This window comes from Pipistrellus hanaki, assembly GCF_964339955.1.
Source record: "Pipistrellus hanaki genome assembly, chromosome: 13".
NCBI lineage: Eukaryota > Metazoa > Chordata > Mammalia > Chiroptera > Vespertilionidae > Pipistrellus > Pipistrellus hanaki.
The window spans coordinates 28,373,470-28,387,969 of NC_140515.1; the positions used below are offsets into that span (position 1 = coordinate 28,373,470).

General features: G+C 44.9%; 1 protein-coding gene across 7 annotated transcripts in view; it reads right to left on the bottom strand.

Moving 5' to 3' along the window:
- Positions 1-14,500, bottom strand: part of VGLL4 (vestigial like family member 4) — a 149,441-nt gene that overhangs the window by 65,046 nt on the left and 69,895 nt on the right. Inside the window, exon 1 of one of the 7 annotated variants that reach the window (XM_084902635.1) lies at positions 13,113-13,838. The exons of 5 other annotated variants lie outside the window; for them this stretch is intronic. In XM_084902635.1, the coding sequence (XP_084758761.1) occupies positions 13,113-13,194 (82 nt within the window). In that variant the 5' untranslated portion in view covers positions 13,195-13,838. Of the gene's footprint in view, positions 1-13,112; positions 13,839-14,500 lie in introns of those variants that run through there. One more of the 7 variants, XM_084902632.1, reaches the window with a different exon arrangement.

Consider the following 14,500-nt stretch of genomic DNA (forward strand, 5'->3'; position numbering starts at 1 on the left):
CTCTTGATAATAATGATGGCGTTATCAGCCTTTGCCCCTAGTCTCTAGCCCAGGAGAATTATTACCAATCGATAAGCAAATTGTGACATAGTCACACAACAGACTACAGCACAGCAATACAAAACTATTGATCCCTGCAACAACACAGATGAATCCTAAAAATATGTTGGGCACAAGAAGTTGGAATCAAATGATTCTATTTACATGAAGCTCAAGAGCAGGCGAAACTAATCTATGAATGTAGAAGTCAGGACCCTGGTTATCTTGGGAAGGGTGTGTACTGACTAGCAAGGAAGCTTGAAGGAACTTTCTGGGGCAATGGGAAAGTTCCATATCTTGTTCTAGGTGGTGGTTAGAAAGGTATAAAAACACAGGAAAAAATTAATAAAGTCATGCCCTTAGGATTTCCCGCAATCAACAATGCCTCGATGAAAATAAAAGAAGAAAAAAGAAAACCCAACATGTGGAACACATCAGTCCATGCGTCCACACCAAGCCCAGGGCTTACCTTTGGTCACCCTCATCAAACACTCTATTATCACGATAAAAAGTGCCCCCGGTGCATTGTAGGATCTATCCCATTCGGGTGATATTTTTTAAGGTCTGACCAGAGTAGTTTAAGAAAAACATACAGCCCTGACTGGTTTGTCTCAGTGGATAGAGCTTCAACCTGAGGACTGAAGGGTACCAGGTCCTATTCCTGTCAGGAGCATGTAACTTGGTTGCGGGCACATCCCCAGTTAGGGGGTGTGCAGGAGGCAGCTGGTCGATGTTTCTCTCTCACTGATGTTTCTAATTCTCTATCCCTCTCTCTTCCTCTCTGTAAAAAAAAAAAAAAAATCAATTATTTATATATATATATATACACACACACACACACACACACACACACACACATACACACACAGAGAGAGAGAGAGAGAGAGAGAGAGAGAGAGAGAGAGAACATACAACCTATCTATTGATTTTTTGAGCCTTTTTAAAATTCAGTGAATTTTTTTTTCTTCTAAATATATTTTATTCCTATCAGAACCCAAATGACCATTTGACAGTGCTCTGGGTTTTGTTAAGTTAATAATACTATAAGAAATGCTAGTTCCCAATATAACAGAAAAGTTATCATGGAGTGGGGCACCTGGACTCTCTGGCCATAGTTAGTAAACCAAGTACAAGAGTCCACACTTTTATATGCAAGTTTTCTTACTTTTTCTCTGTACTTTTAAATTCTCTATAAGTCCATGAAAACAATGTCATCCACTCAAATCTATATTCTGAAGTTTGAAAATAAAAGCAGTTCCTTTTAAGTATGAATTCAACTAAACAGTAAGTCAACTACCTATAAGACTCTACCTAAAATAATAACAGTTTTCATAATCTGTTATTACCATCTTTATTTACTTACCTGTTATCTGTCTCCCTTGTTAAAATGTAAGCTCCAAAAAGTCAGAAATTTTGCTGCCTGTTTTGTTAACAGCTATATTCCCAGTCCATAAAACAGTGTCTAACACATAATAGGTATTAAATATTTTCCCATAAAAATGACCAGTTCATTTAACAGACCATCTAGAGTGAAGTAACTAGGAAGCAAGATGAGTAAGGGCAATTATTTCCAACCATCCAGCCCACTTCAAATGTTTCTCTACAGAAATTGAGCCTTAAAGTGATTTTCTTTTCTTTCTTCTCTTATTTATATCACTTTCCCAATTATCTTTCCTTCCTCTAAGAACAGTCTAAGAGTTAACAAACTCACTTGTGTTACCAACTGAGTATCCCTGGGTCAATCACACAATTTCAGGGTTCCTTTATCATTAATGAAAAGACTGGAGTAGATTCATGCATTAGCAGATACCACGGAGCTTAGTGCTGAGAATAAAGAGAAGAAAGGCAAAGTCCTAGCCCTCCCAGAGTGAGGCAGACAGAGGAGTAGGTCACACAGGGAGATGATTCTCTGACAGAGCATGCACGGTGTGCCATGAAACCACCAACATAACACCTAATCACACCAAGAAGATAGTGGCAGGAGGGTCAATTTACAGACATCTCGGCACCTCAGGGATGAATAGTAGCCGAGCGCAAGAGCAGTGGGATGTCAGAGAGAGGTAATGGCTCACTCAAAGGAAGTGGTTTGATGTGTCTGGACTACGGGCTGTGGGTGAAGGAACGATGAAAGATAAGGATGTGGGTGAGGGGATGGGATGGTGGGAGGCAAGGCTGGAGAGGTAAACAGAGAATGGTACTCTCATAAAATCATGAATGAAATGTCCAGAACTGAACAAGGTTAGAAGCAGTGGTCAGTTATGGGTTATTATAGTAACAAAAAAGAAAACTATTGAAGACCTAAGAGTACTTAGGACCTCTTCGGCTTCTCGTTCGACAATATTGTTTGTTCTTACGTGACCATTCTTGCCCAGACTAATATCTCCAGCAGTGGCCTTTCCTCTGAGATCTAGACCCATATACGCAACCTTCTAAAATTTATCTCTTCTCTGAAACCTCAAAGATCCTTCAAACTCAATATATTCACAATTAAACCCATGATCTCACCCCAGAATCCAGTCTTCTTCCAGTATCTCCTCTCTGCAAATGGGAGCTCCATCCAACCACCTGGGTAACTGGAAACCTGGGAAGCACGCTCAATGCCTTCTAAGTCTCCCCCCTCACCCCCTGCTTCAATCTAGCCCCAGGTCCCAAAAGTTTTCTCTCCAAATATTTCTTAGCTCTATCCACTTCTGTCCCACCACACCACCACCACCCTTTGGGTAGCCACCCTCTCTGGCCTAAACCACTGCAAACAGGTTCACATCTTTTCCTACTTCTGCATCCTCTCCTCATTCCCTTCCAATCTGTTCTCAAGCTGCAACCATAGACTGTTGTTATGTCGATCAACTTGCCTCACGCCTTAAGCCCTCCTACCTACCACCAGGAGCTCCATCAAGGTCCTGTCAATGTTGCTCATCTGTAGCTCATTCCCCAAGGAGTGGGTATTCAGTAGTATTTGAGTCAAGGGGTGTAAGAAGGAATCTAAGGAGTCGACACCAAATGGCACAGAGATGAACAAAGGTGAGGACTAGAAGTGTCCACTGAATTTGCACCAGGATATCATTTAGTCACCTAGCCCAGAACAATTTCCATGGCGTTGTGGGCACAGAAATCAGATGACAGTGGATCAAGAAGAGAATGGGCAGGAAGGAAGTAGAAACATATTGATCTTCTTCCTTGGATGGCAAGGAAGAGGGTCTAATAGCGGAAGGTGAACACAACAATGTTTAAGGATGGGTTTGCTTTTGTCTTAAAATTGGGCGAGACTGTGCATGAGCACAAGATGAAGAGAAAGACCTCAGGGAGGAAGAAGAGGAAACTAGGAAAGAAAGAGATCACTGATATGTCCCAGAGGCCAGAAGGGTTGGGACCTGTGAAAGCCAATAGGAGAATTAGCCTTTCTCTGACCCTAAAGCAGTGGTCGGCAAACCTTAGGGGAGCCACATGCGGCTCTTTGGCCCCTGGAGTGTTCTAATACCACTTCTTCAAAATAGATTCGCCCAGGCCAAAAAACCAGCGAAGTTTCAATCGCACTGTATGTGTGCGCCCACACATGGTATTTTGTGGAAGAGCCACACTCAAGGGGCCAAAGAGCCGCCTGTGGCTCTCGAGCCGCGGTTTGCAGCTCACTGCCTTAAGGGAAAGAAAAGAGGGATGGAGTTGGATCAGGGAACAGTTTGCAGGTGGGCAAGTCAAAAAGATGTGGTGGTTCCTCTGCTTCTCCATTTTCTTCTTAAATGACGTGTAAGAATTCTTCCAGCTCTCTAAGAAAGGCACTTACTTCTCTAGGTTGTACAAGTACAGTTTGAATATGTATGTGTATTCTACGCATTTTTTCCTGGTGGTGTATTTGTTACAGAATGCCGAGAGCAATGTCTGATGTCTACTGTTAGTTCTGGAGCTCACTTCACCCCAACCCTTCTCCCCTACCATCTCTTGTTGGTACAGAGCCTCTAACAGAAAAGAGGGCTCCCATCACAGGCTCCAGCAACTGGTGGTAATTGTTCCCAACGGTGAATTCAGCAGTGCGGTGCTAGAAAACTTTACATAGGTTTTATACCAAGAATGACTACTATTTTCCATCCCTTTTACCCTCTACCCAACAGAATTAAAACCTGATACAGCTGCTATTACATATTCCTTTTAAAAAGCTACCAAATCACTCTCATGGGTGACTTTACGCGCTGGCAAAGAGGTTACAGCTTTTCAGCGGGGAAATAAAACCAGGGTTCTCTACGGGGTCAGCCAATCGTTTATCAGTTACTCATCAGAAAAACAATGGCGTAAAAAGGACACACAGAGTAAGAATGGGAGAAAACGGGTACAGGAAAAAGCTGCTGACATTAAAATAAAATTTAAAATTAATCCCTCGTCACTTTCATAGTGCTGCCACATAATGGAAGATGTGTTTGTTTTCAAAAATGGAAGGGGGGGGGGGGGGCGCGCGTCCAGAGATGTGCACTCATCTCTCCCTCCACTGTTATCGGGAAGAAGCCTAGACTCGATCCAGCTGGATGTGGGGTGGTGTAAACAAGTTGGCTAAATTGCTTGGCAGAGTGAGTGCATCTGCATCAAACTATTACATTCTGGAATTCACTCTATTAAAACCAAATCATTAGCCAAGAAGAATCAGCAGGCAACTATGTTCATGCAAAACAGATATAAAATAAAAATCAAGAGCAATACATATGGATGATTCATTTTCATTCACAATTTTAGATGGTGCATAAGGCAAACTATTGTTTCCGATCTTGGTTGCTCCCTAACAGCCATCTCTGTACAATGTAGAGTATTGTCTCAATATTGGAACAATTTGAGCTTTTTTTCTCTGAGTATCTGAAAGTCCCTGGATTAGCATCCAAAGAAACCTGGCGCCGCAACAAAGCTGACTTGTAGCAAGTCCCAGCCTCTAAGCAAATTGCTTATTAATGCAGTACTAAAGTGGCTGGTCAGATCCTAACGAATAAGCAAGCTATGCATCTCCAGAAGTGTCCCCCCACTTTACACTCCTCAAAACCATGCAGAATTTTTCTAACATCTAATTTTCCATTGCAGCATGGATGGTGGAGGGCTTCAACAGCTGGTGAAACTCAATTTCACAAAATACTGAGTGGGAAAAAAAAAAAAAAATAGCTCAGATCAAAGTGTCCCCATGGCTAAGCAGCGCAGCAGCAGGTAGGAGGAAGGCTGGGACATCCACATGTATCCCTCAGCCAAGATCCCCAGACTCTAAGGTAAGCTGGTATCACACGGGAACAACAGCCTCTTCAGACATGTCCACTGCTTGCAAAGACCTCACAAACAAAAATGCAATGTAAGATTTACAGGGTCATCCCAATTACATAAAAAAAAAAGACACAACTAGGCGAATTTGTTTAGAATTACACACATATGCAGTCAAGTATTTCTTAAAAGCAAATTATGCTTGTGATGACCTCTTAGGCTTGAAGAAATTGTGATTGGATTTATTTAACTATAAATCACACGTTTTGTGCACATTTATGTATATACTAGTGGCCTGGTGCACGAAATTTGTGCACGGAGTGGGGGGGGGGGTGTCCCTCAGCCCAGCCTGCACCCTCTCCAATCTGGCACCCCTCGAAGGATGTCCTACTGCCAGTTTATAGGGATCGGGCCTAAACTGGCAGTCAGACATCCCTCTCGCAATCTGGGATTGCTGGCTCCTAACCGCTCACCTGCCTGCCTGCCTGATTGCCCCTAACCACTCTGCCTACTGGCCTGCTCACCCCCAACTGCCCCCATCCAGTCTGCTCGCCCCCAACTTCCCCCCCCCCACTGGCCTGTTCACCTCCACCTTCCCTTCCCACTGGCTTGCTCTCCCCTCAATTGTCCTCACCACTGGCCTGCTCACTCCAAACTGCACCCCCCTGCTGTCCTGATCACCTCCAACTGATACCCACTGACAGCCTGCTTGGCCCCAACTGGCTCCCCTGCTGGTCTGCTCACCCCCAACTGCCATCCCCCTGGCCTGACCACCCTCAACAACCCCCCCTCCCCCCCCCCCCCCCCCCCCCCCGCACCAGCCTGATCACCCACAACTGCTGTCCCATCCTGGCCTGATCACCCACAACTGCATTCCCCTCTTGGCCTCTAACCACCTCTACCTCAGCCCCACCACCATGGCTTTGTCCAGAAGAATGTCCAGAAGGTCTCCTGGAAGGTCTCCCTGTCTAATTAGCATATTACCCTTTTATTAGTATAGATGATATATTCCATATTAGAAACTGTTGAGAAGGACAAAGAGGCAGAGTCAGACAGTAACAGACAGAGATCACCCCCCCAAGACCTAATACATTCCTTAGCCCAGTGCAGGAATCCCACAAATGCTTAGGACAATGGAGCCTGGGTGACAAAAGGACAGCAGTGAGTCTCCTCTAGTCACTTAACTAAATATATTCCACTTGGTTATGTTTCCAGACTTCTTTGCAAACAAATGGGTGAAATGTTAAGAGTTCCGAAAGATCATATAAATAGCAACAAATGAAAGAGAACTTTAAGAACGGATTTCCTATTTTATTAAGGGTCAATAAACAGTCTTCCAATGAGTAGGGATTAACATAGTTAGGATTAAAACATGCCCTGTATACAATATTCTGAAATTAAAACAATCTACAGAATTATTATTTTGCATATGCAGAACGAGCAAGATAAAGCAAACTGATGGAAATACGTCCTTAGAACTTAGAACATGCAATATCCAGGAAGGTAAAGAGAGAAAGAGAAAGAGGGAGGAGGGTGAGAAAAGGAAAGGGAGGGACATAGAGGAAAGAAGGAGAGAAGGAGGGAGGGGGGAAGCAAGGGAGGGAGGGGACAAGTGGAGAAAGTAAAATCATTTTCAGGCTCTGGTTTTAAAATTAAATGCCCCCAGGAGCAGTGGCTGCCAGGCTGGGAGCAGCCAGGCCCAGAGCAGCAGCTGACAGGCTGGGAGCGGCCAGGCCCAGAGCGGCCGGGACCGGAGCAACCGGTCCCAGAGCAGCCGGGTCGGGTGCGGCCAGGCCTGTAGCAGCAACAGCCAAGTCCAGAGCAACTAGGTCGGGAGCGGCAGTGACCAGACCCGGAGCAGCTGGTTGTGGAACGAACCAGAGCAACAGAGGCCAGGCCCGGAGCAGCCAGGCCCGAAACAGCTCGCTCCTCGCCTGTACCTGCCCACGGCTGCCTCTCAGACATGGCTGGAAACTTTTGCGGGAACTTGAGGGTCTGCTGAATCAAGGGATGAAGGCTTAGATCTGGATGTGTTGAGTTAGTATAGCGCTGGGGTGTTGATCTGTGAGTGCCTTGGGTGGGGCCTGGATGAGGCTGGTTGACCTATTTGAAAATGTCTTTTGTGTGAAGTGTATCATTGGGCATGTGGAGGTATTATTGATATGAGAAAATGCTAAGTAACAGATTTACTATCTGAAAAGGGATTTACTATCGGGGAAAGGGAGGGAGGAAGAGACTGAACATAAACTGTGCACCTATGGATGAGGACAATGGGGGATGGGGAGGGGGCAGAGGGTGGGGTGGGAACCTGGTGGAGGGGGGAAGAAATGAGGAACCTTTGTAATAATATGAACAATAAAAATTGATTTAAAAACAAACAAAAAATAAAAAATAAAAAATAAAAAAAATAAAATAAAAATATAACCATCCTAAAAAAATAAATAAATAAATAAATAAAATAAAAAAAAATAAAATTAAATGCCCATGGCTGAAGTGTCGGGGCGGGGGGACCTGATACATGAGTTCATTAAAAAACAGAGGAGGGAGAGAGACTGTTTTGCAGGACAAACTAACGTTGTTGAGCGAGACTAGAAAGTAGTTCAAATGAACTCAACAGCCAATACATAGATACCACTAAATATAAACAGTCCCTGAACAAATGTTAACATATAGAGAGATGAAACAGAGCCAGAAACAATCCCTGGTAAGGCTGGTTTATATGCTTGTGTACATGCAGAAGTGCTAAATCTGGATCCAATTTCTTCATGAGAAAACCCAGTTTTCTGCAACATCCTCACAATCCCAGAGGGAATTTCTTTTTATCTTATGGCATGTTTTTTGTTGTGTGGTGTGTGTGTGTGTGTGTGTGTGTTAATCTTCACAGCAACAAACTTGAGCTCCCTAGGAGAAGAAGGCCATGCAGACAATAGGGAAGGGAAGGAGGAAGGAAGAGAAATCTGCCTTCCCAAACAAAGCCATGTGCCGGCTCCAGAAGGTAAACAGCCAAGTAAAATAATCCTTCCAGAAGAAGACAGAGAAACAAGGGTGGGGAGCTGGAAGGAAGGGGGGTATAATCACACCTTCCCTCCACACACTGTAATTAGAAAACACACACACACACACACACACACACACACACGCGCGCGCGCGCGCGCGCCAGATCTCTCTCAGGAGCGCTCCTGGGCTCACCTGGGCCTGTTTTATTCATCAGGCTCCTCCCCGGTCTCTCTCCCCCTCTCCACTCCCGTCTCCCGTCTCCCTCCTCCCTCTCCCCCTCTCTCCTCCCTCTCTCTCCCACAAACAAAAAAAGCTAAAGTAAAATGAGTTTCCACAGCAAAACAGTTGCAGATGTTCCACCTTGGAACATACCCCTGGATCAAGGGCTGGTCACCTGACACACAGGGCAGGGGACCAGAGGCTGGCACCAAACGGCTGGGCTCCGTGGCCTCCTCACCTCCACAGCACCCCATGCTCCAAGGCTCCTGAGGCCTCTGAGCTCAGGAGACAAAGAACAATGAGGCCAGGACTCCACTGTAACTGCCAGAAAACAGAACCGTCCTCACCCAGCCTTGCTCACATCCCTAGCAGAGTCTCACTCACTCAACAACTCCTGTGTGCGTTTTTTCCTTTCAATTCCAGAAAATCAACTTAAATGCAGCCTGTGAGAAAACAGTGATAATTATGTCCTAAAACAACGAGCAACTCTAAAAAGCGAGGGGCTTAGAATATTCTTTTCTTAAGCTTTCAGATGATCATAATGTGCGATTTGTTTTTACTTTCTCCCAATATAAATCACACTATTAAGTTAAGAGGGGAGAATTCTTCTACCAAATTACACACTAATGGCTCTTAACCCGTAATTAAAGTATCACTAGCAGCAGCTTAAAGCCACAGCCAGCCATGAACACATTTATTAGGACCTGGGTTTTCAGCACCAAGTAATTATGTAAATACAACCATCAGCCATCTTGAGAGGAGGCCATGGTCTAACCAGCTCCCTGCTCCCTCGGGGAGGTGCTCTTTGTGAGCTGACATTACACGGGGCCTCTTCTGCACAATCAGGAAAAGGTAAAGCAAACACAAGCGCCAGAGCAGCAAGACAAGCAAATGTCAACGAGGCTGGTCACCTGGAGTTCTCATTACCGTCTTCCCTGAACAGCAAACTGCCTGGAAACCTAGACCAGCAATGGCTTCAGAGCCAGGAAGAGTCCAGAATAGGCTCGATGGTGCACTATGATCCAGAACATGCCCACGCTGGGCCTGTGACGGGCCCTGGGACAGAGCGTGCTCTCCGACATCAAGGAGCAAGTAAGTAATGAAGGAGACAAAGGCATGAAATGATTCTGGAGAGGCAGTGCGGTCTAGAACAGCCATGGAACAGTCAAAACCACAGGCTGGGCTCTCACGGCAATTCAATTCTGTTACAAACTTTCTGAATAAACGTGGACAATTTGCCTCTCCGGGCCTTAGCTTCCGTGGCAAAAAAAAAAAAAAACAAGGCAAACGTATTAAGTCAGTTGTCAGCAAACTCATTGGTCAACAGAGTCAAATAACAACAGAACAACGATGGAAATTTCTTTTGAGAGCCGAAGACCGACGTCTGCGCATGGGCCACGAAGCTTCAATGGCACTGCACGGTGGTATTTTGTGGAAGAGCCACACTCAAGGGGCCAAAGAGCTGCGTGTGGCTCGCGAGCCGCAGTTTGCCGACTACCGTCTGAAGTGATGGCAAGGCTTTGTATAGCTCTGTAAATGATGAGAAAATTAAAGAATGCGAGATTGTATATAGCCAAGGGCTAAATTACACAGTAGGGGCTACAACTGCTATTGGAAAGACTTGGTTGACCTTTCTGGGTCAGCCACTTGCCTAGAGTATCAGGCACCGTATCAGGCACGGGGCCAGGACTGGGAGGCACACCCTGACCAACAACAGAGCCCTCCCTGCCTTCATCGGGCTCTCCATCGCCCAGGGCAGTGTTCTCAGAGACTGCAGCAGGGGAGAAAGGAAGGCTGGGGCTGGGTCAGAACCTTTCCATGGGGGCGGAGGCAAAACGGGGTGTAAATGGTACTCTGAGCATGCAGGGAGGTGTGAACTGTGGAGGACTGCAGCAATACGCCATGAGGTTTTCACATAGACACAGTCACACAAGCAAGAGTTCTGCTCCTTTGCTCATCGCCAATGAAAGTTTACTAGTTTCCAGAAATTAGTCAGACTTAGGTTCTTCCTGCCCTTTGCCAATCTTCTCCTCCTACCCCAGTGAGTCCCTACCCCAAAACTACCACCTGTGGTTAATTTTCTCCTGTATTCTCTTTTCAGTGACACTCCTGGAGGGCTCTGGCGTGAGAGTCAAGCAGTCGCCGCACAGAGTCCACATCGGAGCCGCGCAGATTCTGCTCTCAGTCTGGGAAAACATTGTATGCTCTAATTGGCTAAAACAAAACAAAACAAGACCCATTTGTGTCTAAGTTGCTAGAGAAGTTAAAGAAAGACGGTGCAGGCACATGGTTTATTTTGCAGAGTGTGTAATACAACTAAGGGATACAGTATAACCAACCTAGAGAATAAGACTAACGACCAACATCCTAATGTTTAGGACAGAAAATTCAGAAAAATGTGTCCCTGATCCTGAAGAGACGTGGACCCTGCCTGTGCTGTAAGTGAAATCAAATGCTGTCTACCAACTGTACATTCCATTTCCCAAATACCTCCCCTGGAATGCTGCTGAGCCGAAACGTTTACTACAAACATTCCCAAAGTGCTGGATTTAAAGGCACAGTGACTGCTCCAGCTTTTCCTACCAAAAAATTTCCATCCAAGATTGATGCCCATCTCCAAAACACCCTTCTGAGTTCAGAGCAGATGTGTGTGCGGTGTTTACAATGAGAAAAGCCACCAGGACATAAACAACCCACTGTAAACACCGCTCGAATTTTGCTGCGCTTTTCTTCATATCCTGTGTATTTACTTTGGTGTTAGAATAATGCTAACGTTCATAGTAAGGAAAACAGCAGCAGATGTCTAAACCAAACAGACTTATAGCACAGCGCTGCACATATCGACTTGACTTTCAAAATCAAAGTTTTCGGAGACGACGCATGTACTTTACACACTCCCGAACAACAAATCAACCGCCGCCAGGCTTTCCACACGCTTTTCCTCGCCACCACCAACTGGACACATAAAAAATTAATGCGGTGTCAATTTCCTAACCATCTTTCTATTCCTCTCTTATACGGACCATTATAGTTTGTTTTGAAAATATCATATTCCTCAATGATCAACAGGAACGGCCTTAAACGTTTTTTAATTTATTGTTCACTTAAAAAAAAAAAAAAGTTTAAAAACTACAGTAATTTCACAGGAAACAAACCCAAAACTCAATCACTTGCTGTTGAGACTATTCTGAAGAAATCTGCCTTTTAAATGGGTGACCTCAGAAGTAAGAGGATACTTACAGCAGCAGATTCAAAGAAAGCAATTCATCAAAATTCTCATTAGTGGAACAAGTAAGAGGGGAGAGGGGAGGAAAAAAACACCTTTAAACAAACAAACAATACAAAAAACAACACTTAAGTTTGAAACCCTTATCCATAGAGTTGAAAAAAGAAAAAAGGCATGAATGAGATTTTTCCCCCTTGAAGGGGGAAGGATAAATTTTCAACTGATTAGGCAACAGGCCCGAGATTTTTTTTTTTTTTTTTTTTACATGAAAAATACGAGTGGATTGGCTCACCCTCCCAAGTTTCCTCAATGTTTTCTTTTTTTTTTTTCAATAGAAACGTTCCGTTCGCTATAGAAAACATGGAAACAGCTCTTGCTGAATCAGAAAGGACATGTCTCCTTCTTACAACAGAAAACACTCCCCCCGCCAGGCTGAATTCCCGGGGAGAGGCATCGCTGGCCACTCAAACCCAGGCCATTACCACGTTTTCGAACTGCACGTAGATAATGTTCCAACAGATTAACAAATCACTTTTCCTCCTCTTCCTACCCACAGAGACAGCTTGAAACAATACAACACACTAGGGGCAACATCTCATGGTGTAGTAAGTGGTAATAATAAGAATTCAGAGCTTATTTTTGCCTTTTTTTTTTTTTTTTTTTTAGCTTTCTGGTTAGCGTGTTGTGCAATCACTTCCACAAGGGACCAGAGTGTGGAGGGAACATCCTTCAATGTCAGGACTCTCCGGAGCTGTACAGGAAATGGGAAATCAGACAAAGAGCCAGTCTTTTTTGCTCTGTGACATGGGTGCCCTTCCAGTCCCCCAAACTGAATAGAAAAAAAAACCTTCATTGTTTGGGACAATGGGTCCGGGAAACAAAAAACTCACTGTAACTTTTCTGTTCCTCGCCACACGAAAACCCAAAGCGCTGTTGTAATACAACACAAACACTATAGATGGTGTATGTTTAAAATAAGTTATCAGTGCAAAACAACCACCAAAAAAAAAAAAACGCGACACATTTAACTTTTGTTTGGGTCCTAAAAGTTCTTCCCCTAAAAGAAAACACTAACAGAAACAAAACGTAATTACCTTATAAAGAATTAAAAACCTGAAGTAGTTAGTATATGTTGCCAGCGGGCATAAAGCAAACTTTTTGCGGTTTATAGCTCACCCCCTCCCCACCCTCGGCCTTCACGAACACTGCACCCCCGAAGGCCAAGCTCCTTAACCACAAACTTCTGAACATGGAAAACAGTACAGAATAACTTCTCGCCTTCCAAAGCACCCTTAAAAGTCCCAAGAAAGAGAACAAAAAAGCACGGGAGGCATGCAGAGCCCTAAGGGAGGAGTGGCCTTCATGAAAAGCGACAGAGGGCGATTCCCCGGGACTAAGCGATCCCTACCTTCATAGCACAGAATGCCGATATTGTTGTTCATCTTGTCCAGGTACTGGTAGTTCAACAGGTCCATCTTCATAAATAGCATTTATTGGGCTAAAGCGCAGAAAACCAGCTCTTTGCTTTGTGGCCCCCCAAAAAAAGAGTGTACGCTTCAAAAATCAATGGTTGCTGAGGAGCTCCTGGCTCTTAAAAAACTTCACAAAGGAGGAGGAGGAGGCCCGGCCTCCAAGGATCAAAAACAAAAGTATGTAAAAGTTTTTTACAAAAAAAAAAAAAAAAAAAAAAAAAAAAAAGCAAGCGCGCACACACTCACAAGAAACAGTGGGCTCACACAACAAAACCCTCCCAGGGCTTAGTAGCAAATGGTTTTTGTATCCTCAATCAAGCATGTAGAAGCCGTCCCGGCAGTCCTCACAGGCCCGCGTTCCCTCGGAGCAGCGGCGAGGGGGTGAGGGCGGAGAGCGCGGCGCACAGCGCCCAGCACAAAGCCCGCGGCGCCCGCAGCCGCTGCACGCTCACTGCGCTGACATGCTGGCTATGCGCGGTATGACTCCGAGGTGGACGCGCGCCCTCCGCCCGCCCCGCGGGGCCGCCGCCGCGCAGGCGCGCCGCGTCCCCCGGGCTCTGCAAATGTCAGGGATGTTTTCTGCTCAAGATCAGCCTCCAAACGCATGGAGTGTTTGAAAGCAAGGGAGAGAGGAGGTGGAGAGAGTCTGTAACGCTGCCGCCGCCGCTGGGGCCCCCGCGGCGGAGCTGCTCATGACAGGAAGCAGCCCTGCCTGCCACTTGGAAACCTCAGAAGGGAAAAGGAGGGGAAAATAAACCCAGGAAGTTTCTTTTTCGGGAGCTGAGTAAAAAGTTTAAGAAAAAAAATCTCCATCATGGAAGCAAACTTGCTCGGAATTTAACCCTAGTGTAACTTCTCTTCTGGGTTTCATGAACTCAGTGGGGTGTTACTTTGGTATATATTATAGACCAGAAATAGTTTGCACGGTTTTTCTTTCATTTTAAAACTGTTTATATATATATATATATATATATATATATATATATATATATATATATATATATATATGTGTGTGTGTGTGTGTGTGTGTGTGTGTGTGTGTGTGTGTATATATATATATATATATATATATATATATAATGTCCATGTACACTTTGTCTGAATGTCTAAAATTTGTGCTGTGAATGCTGCATAACATTTCTCTCATTACCCTCAGAGCGCATGTGGGCAGGGCAGGAAGGAGGGTATCACCTTTTTCCAGGAGAGGAAACTGAGGCTCAGAGGGAGTAAACGACTACTTTTAGAGTGATTTCTTCCCCTAGTATTAAAACCTTCACAAACAGAGGGGGGCGGTAAGGGGGGGGGGGGTAACAGAGGAAGAAAG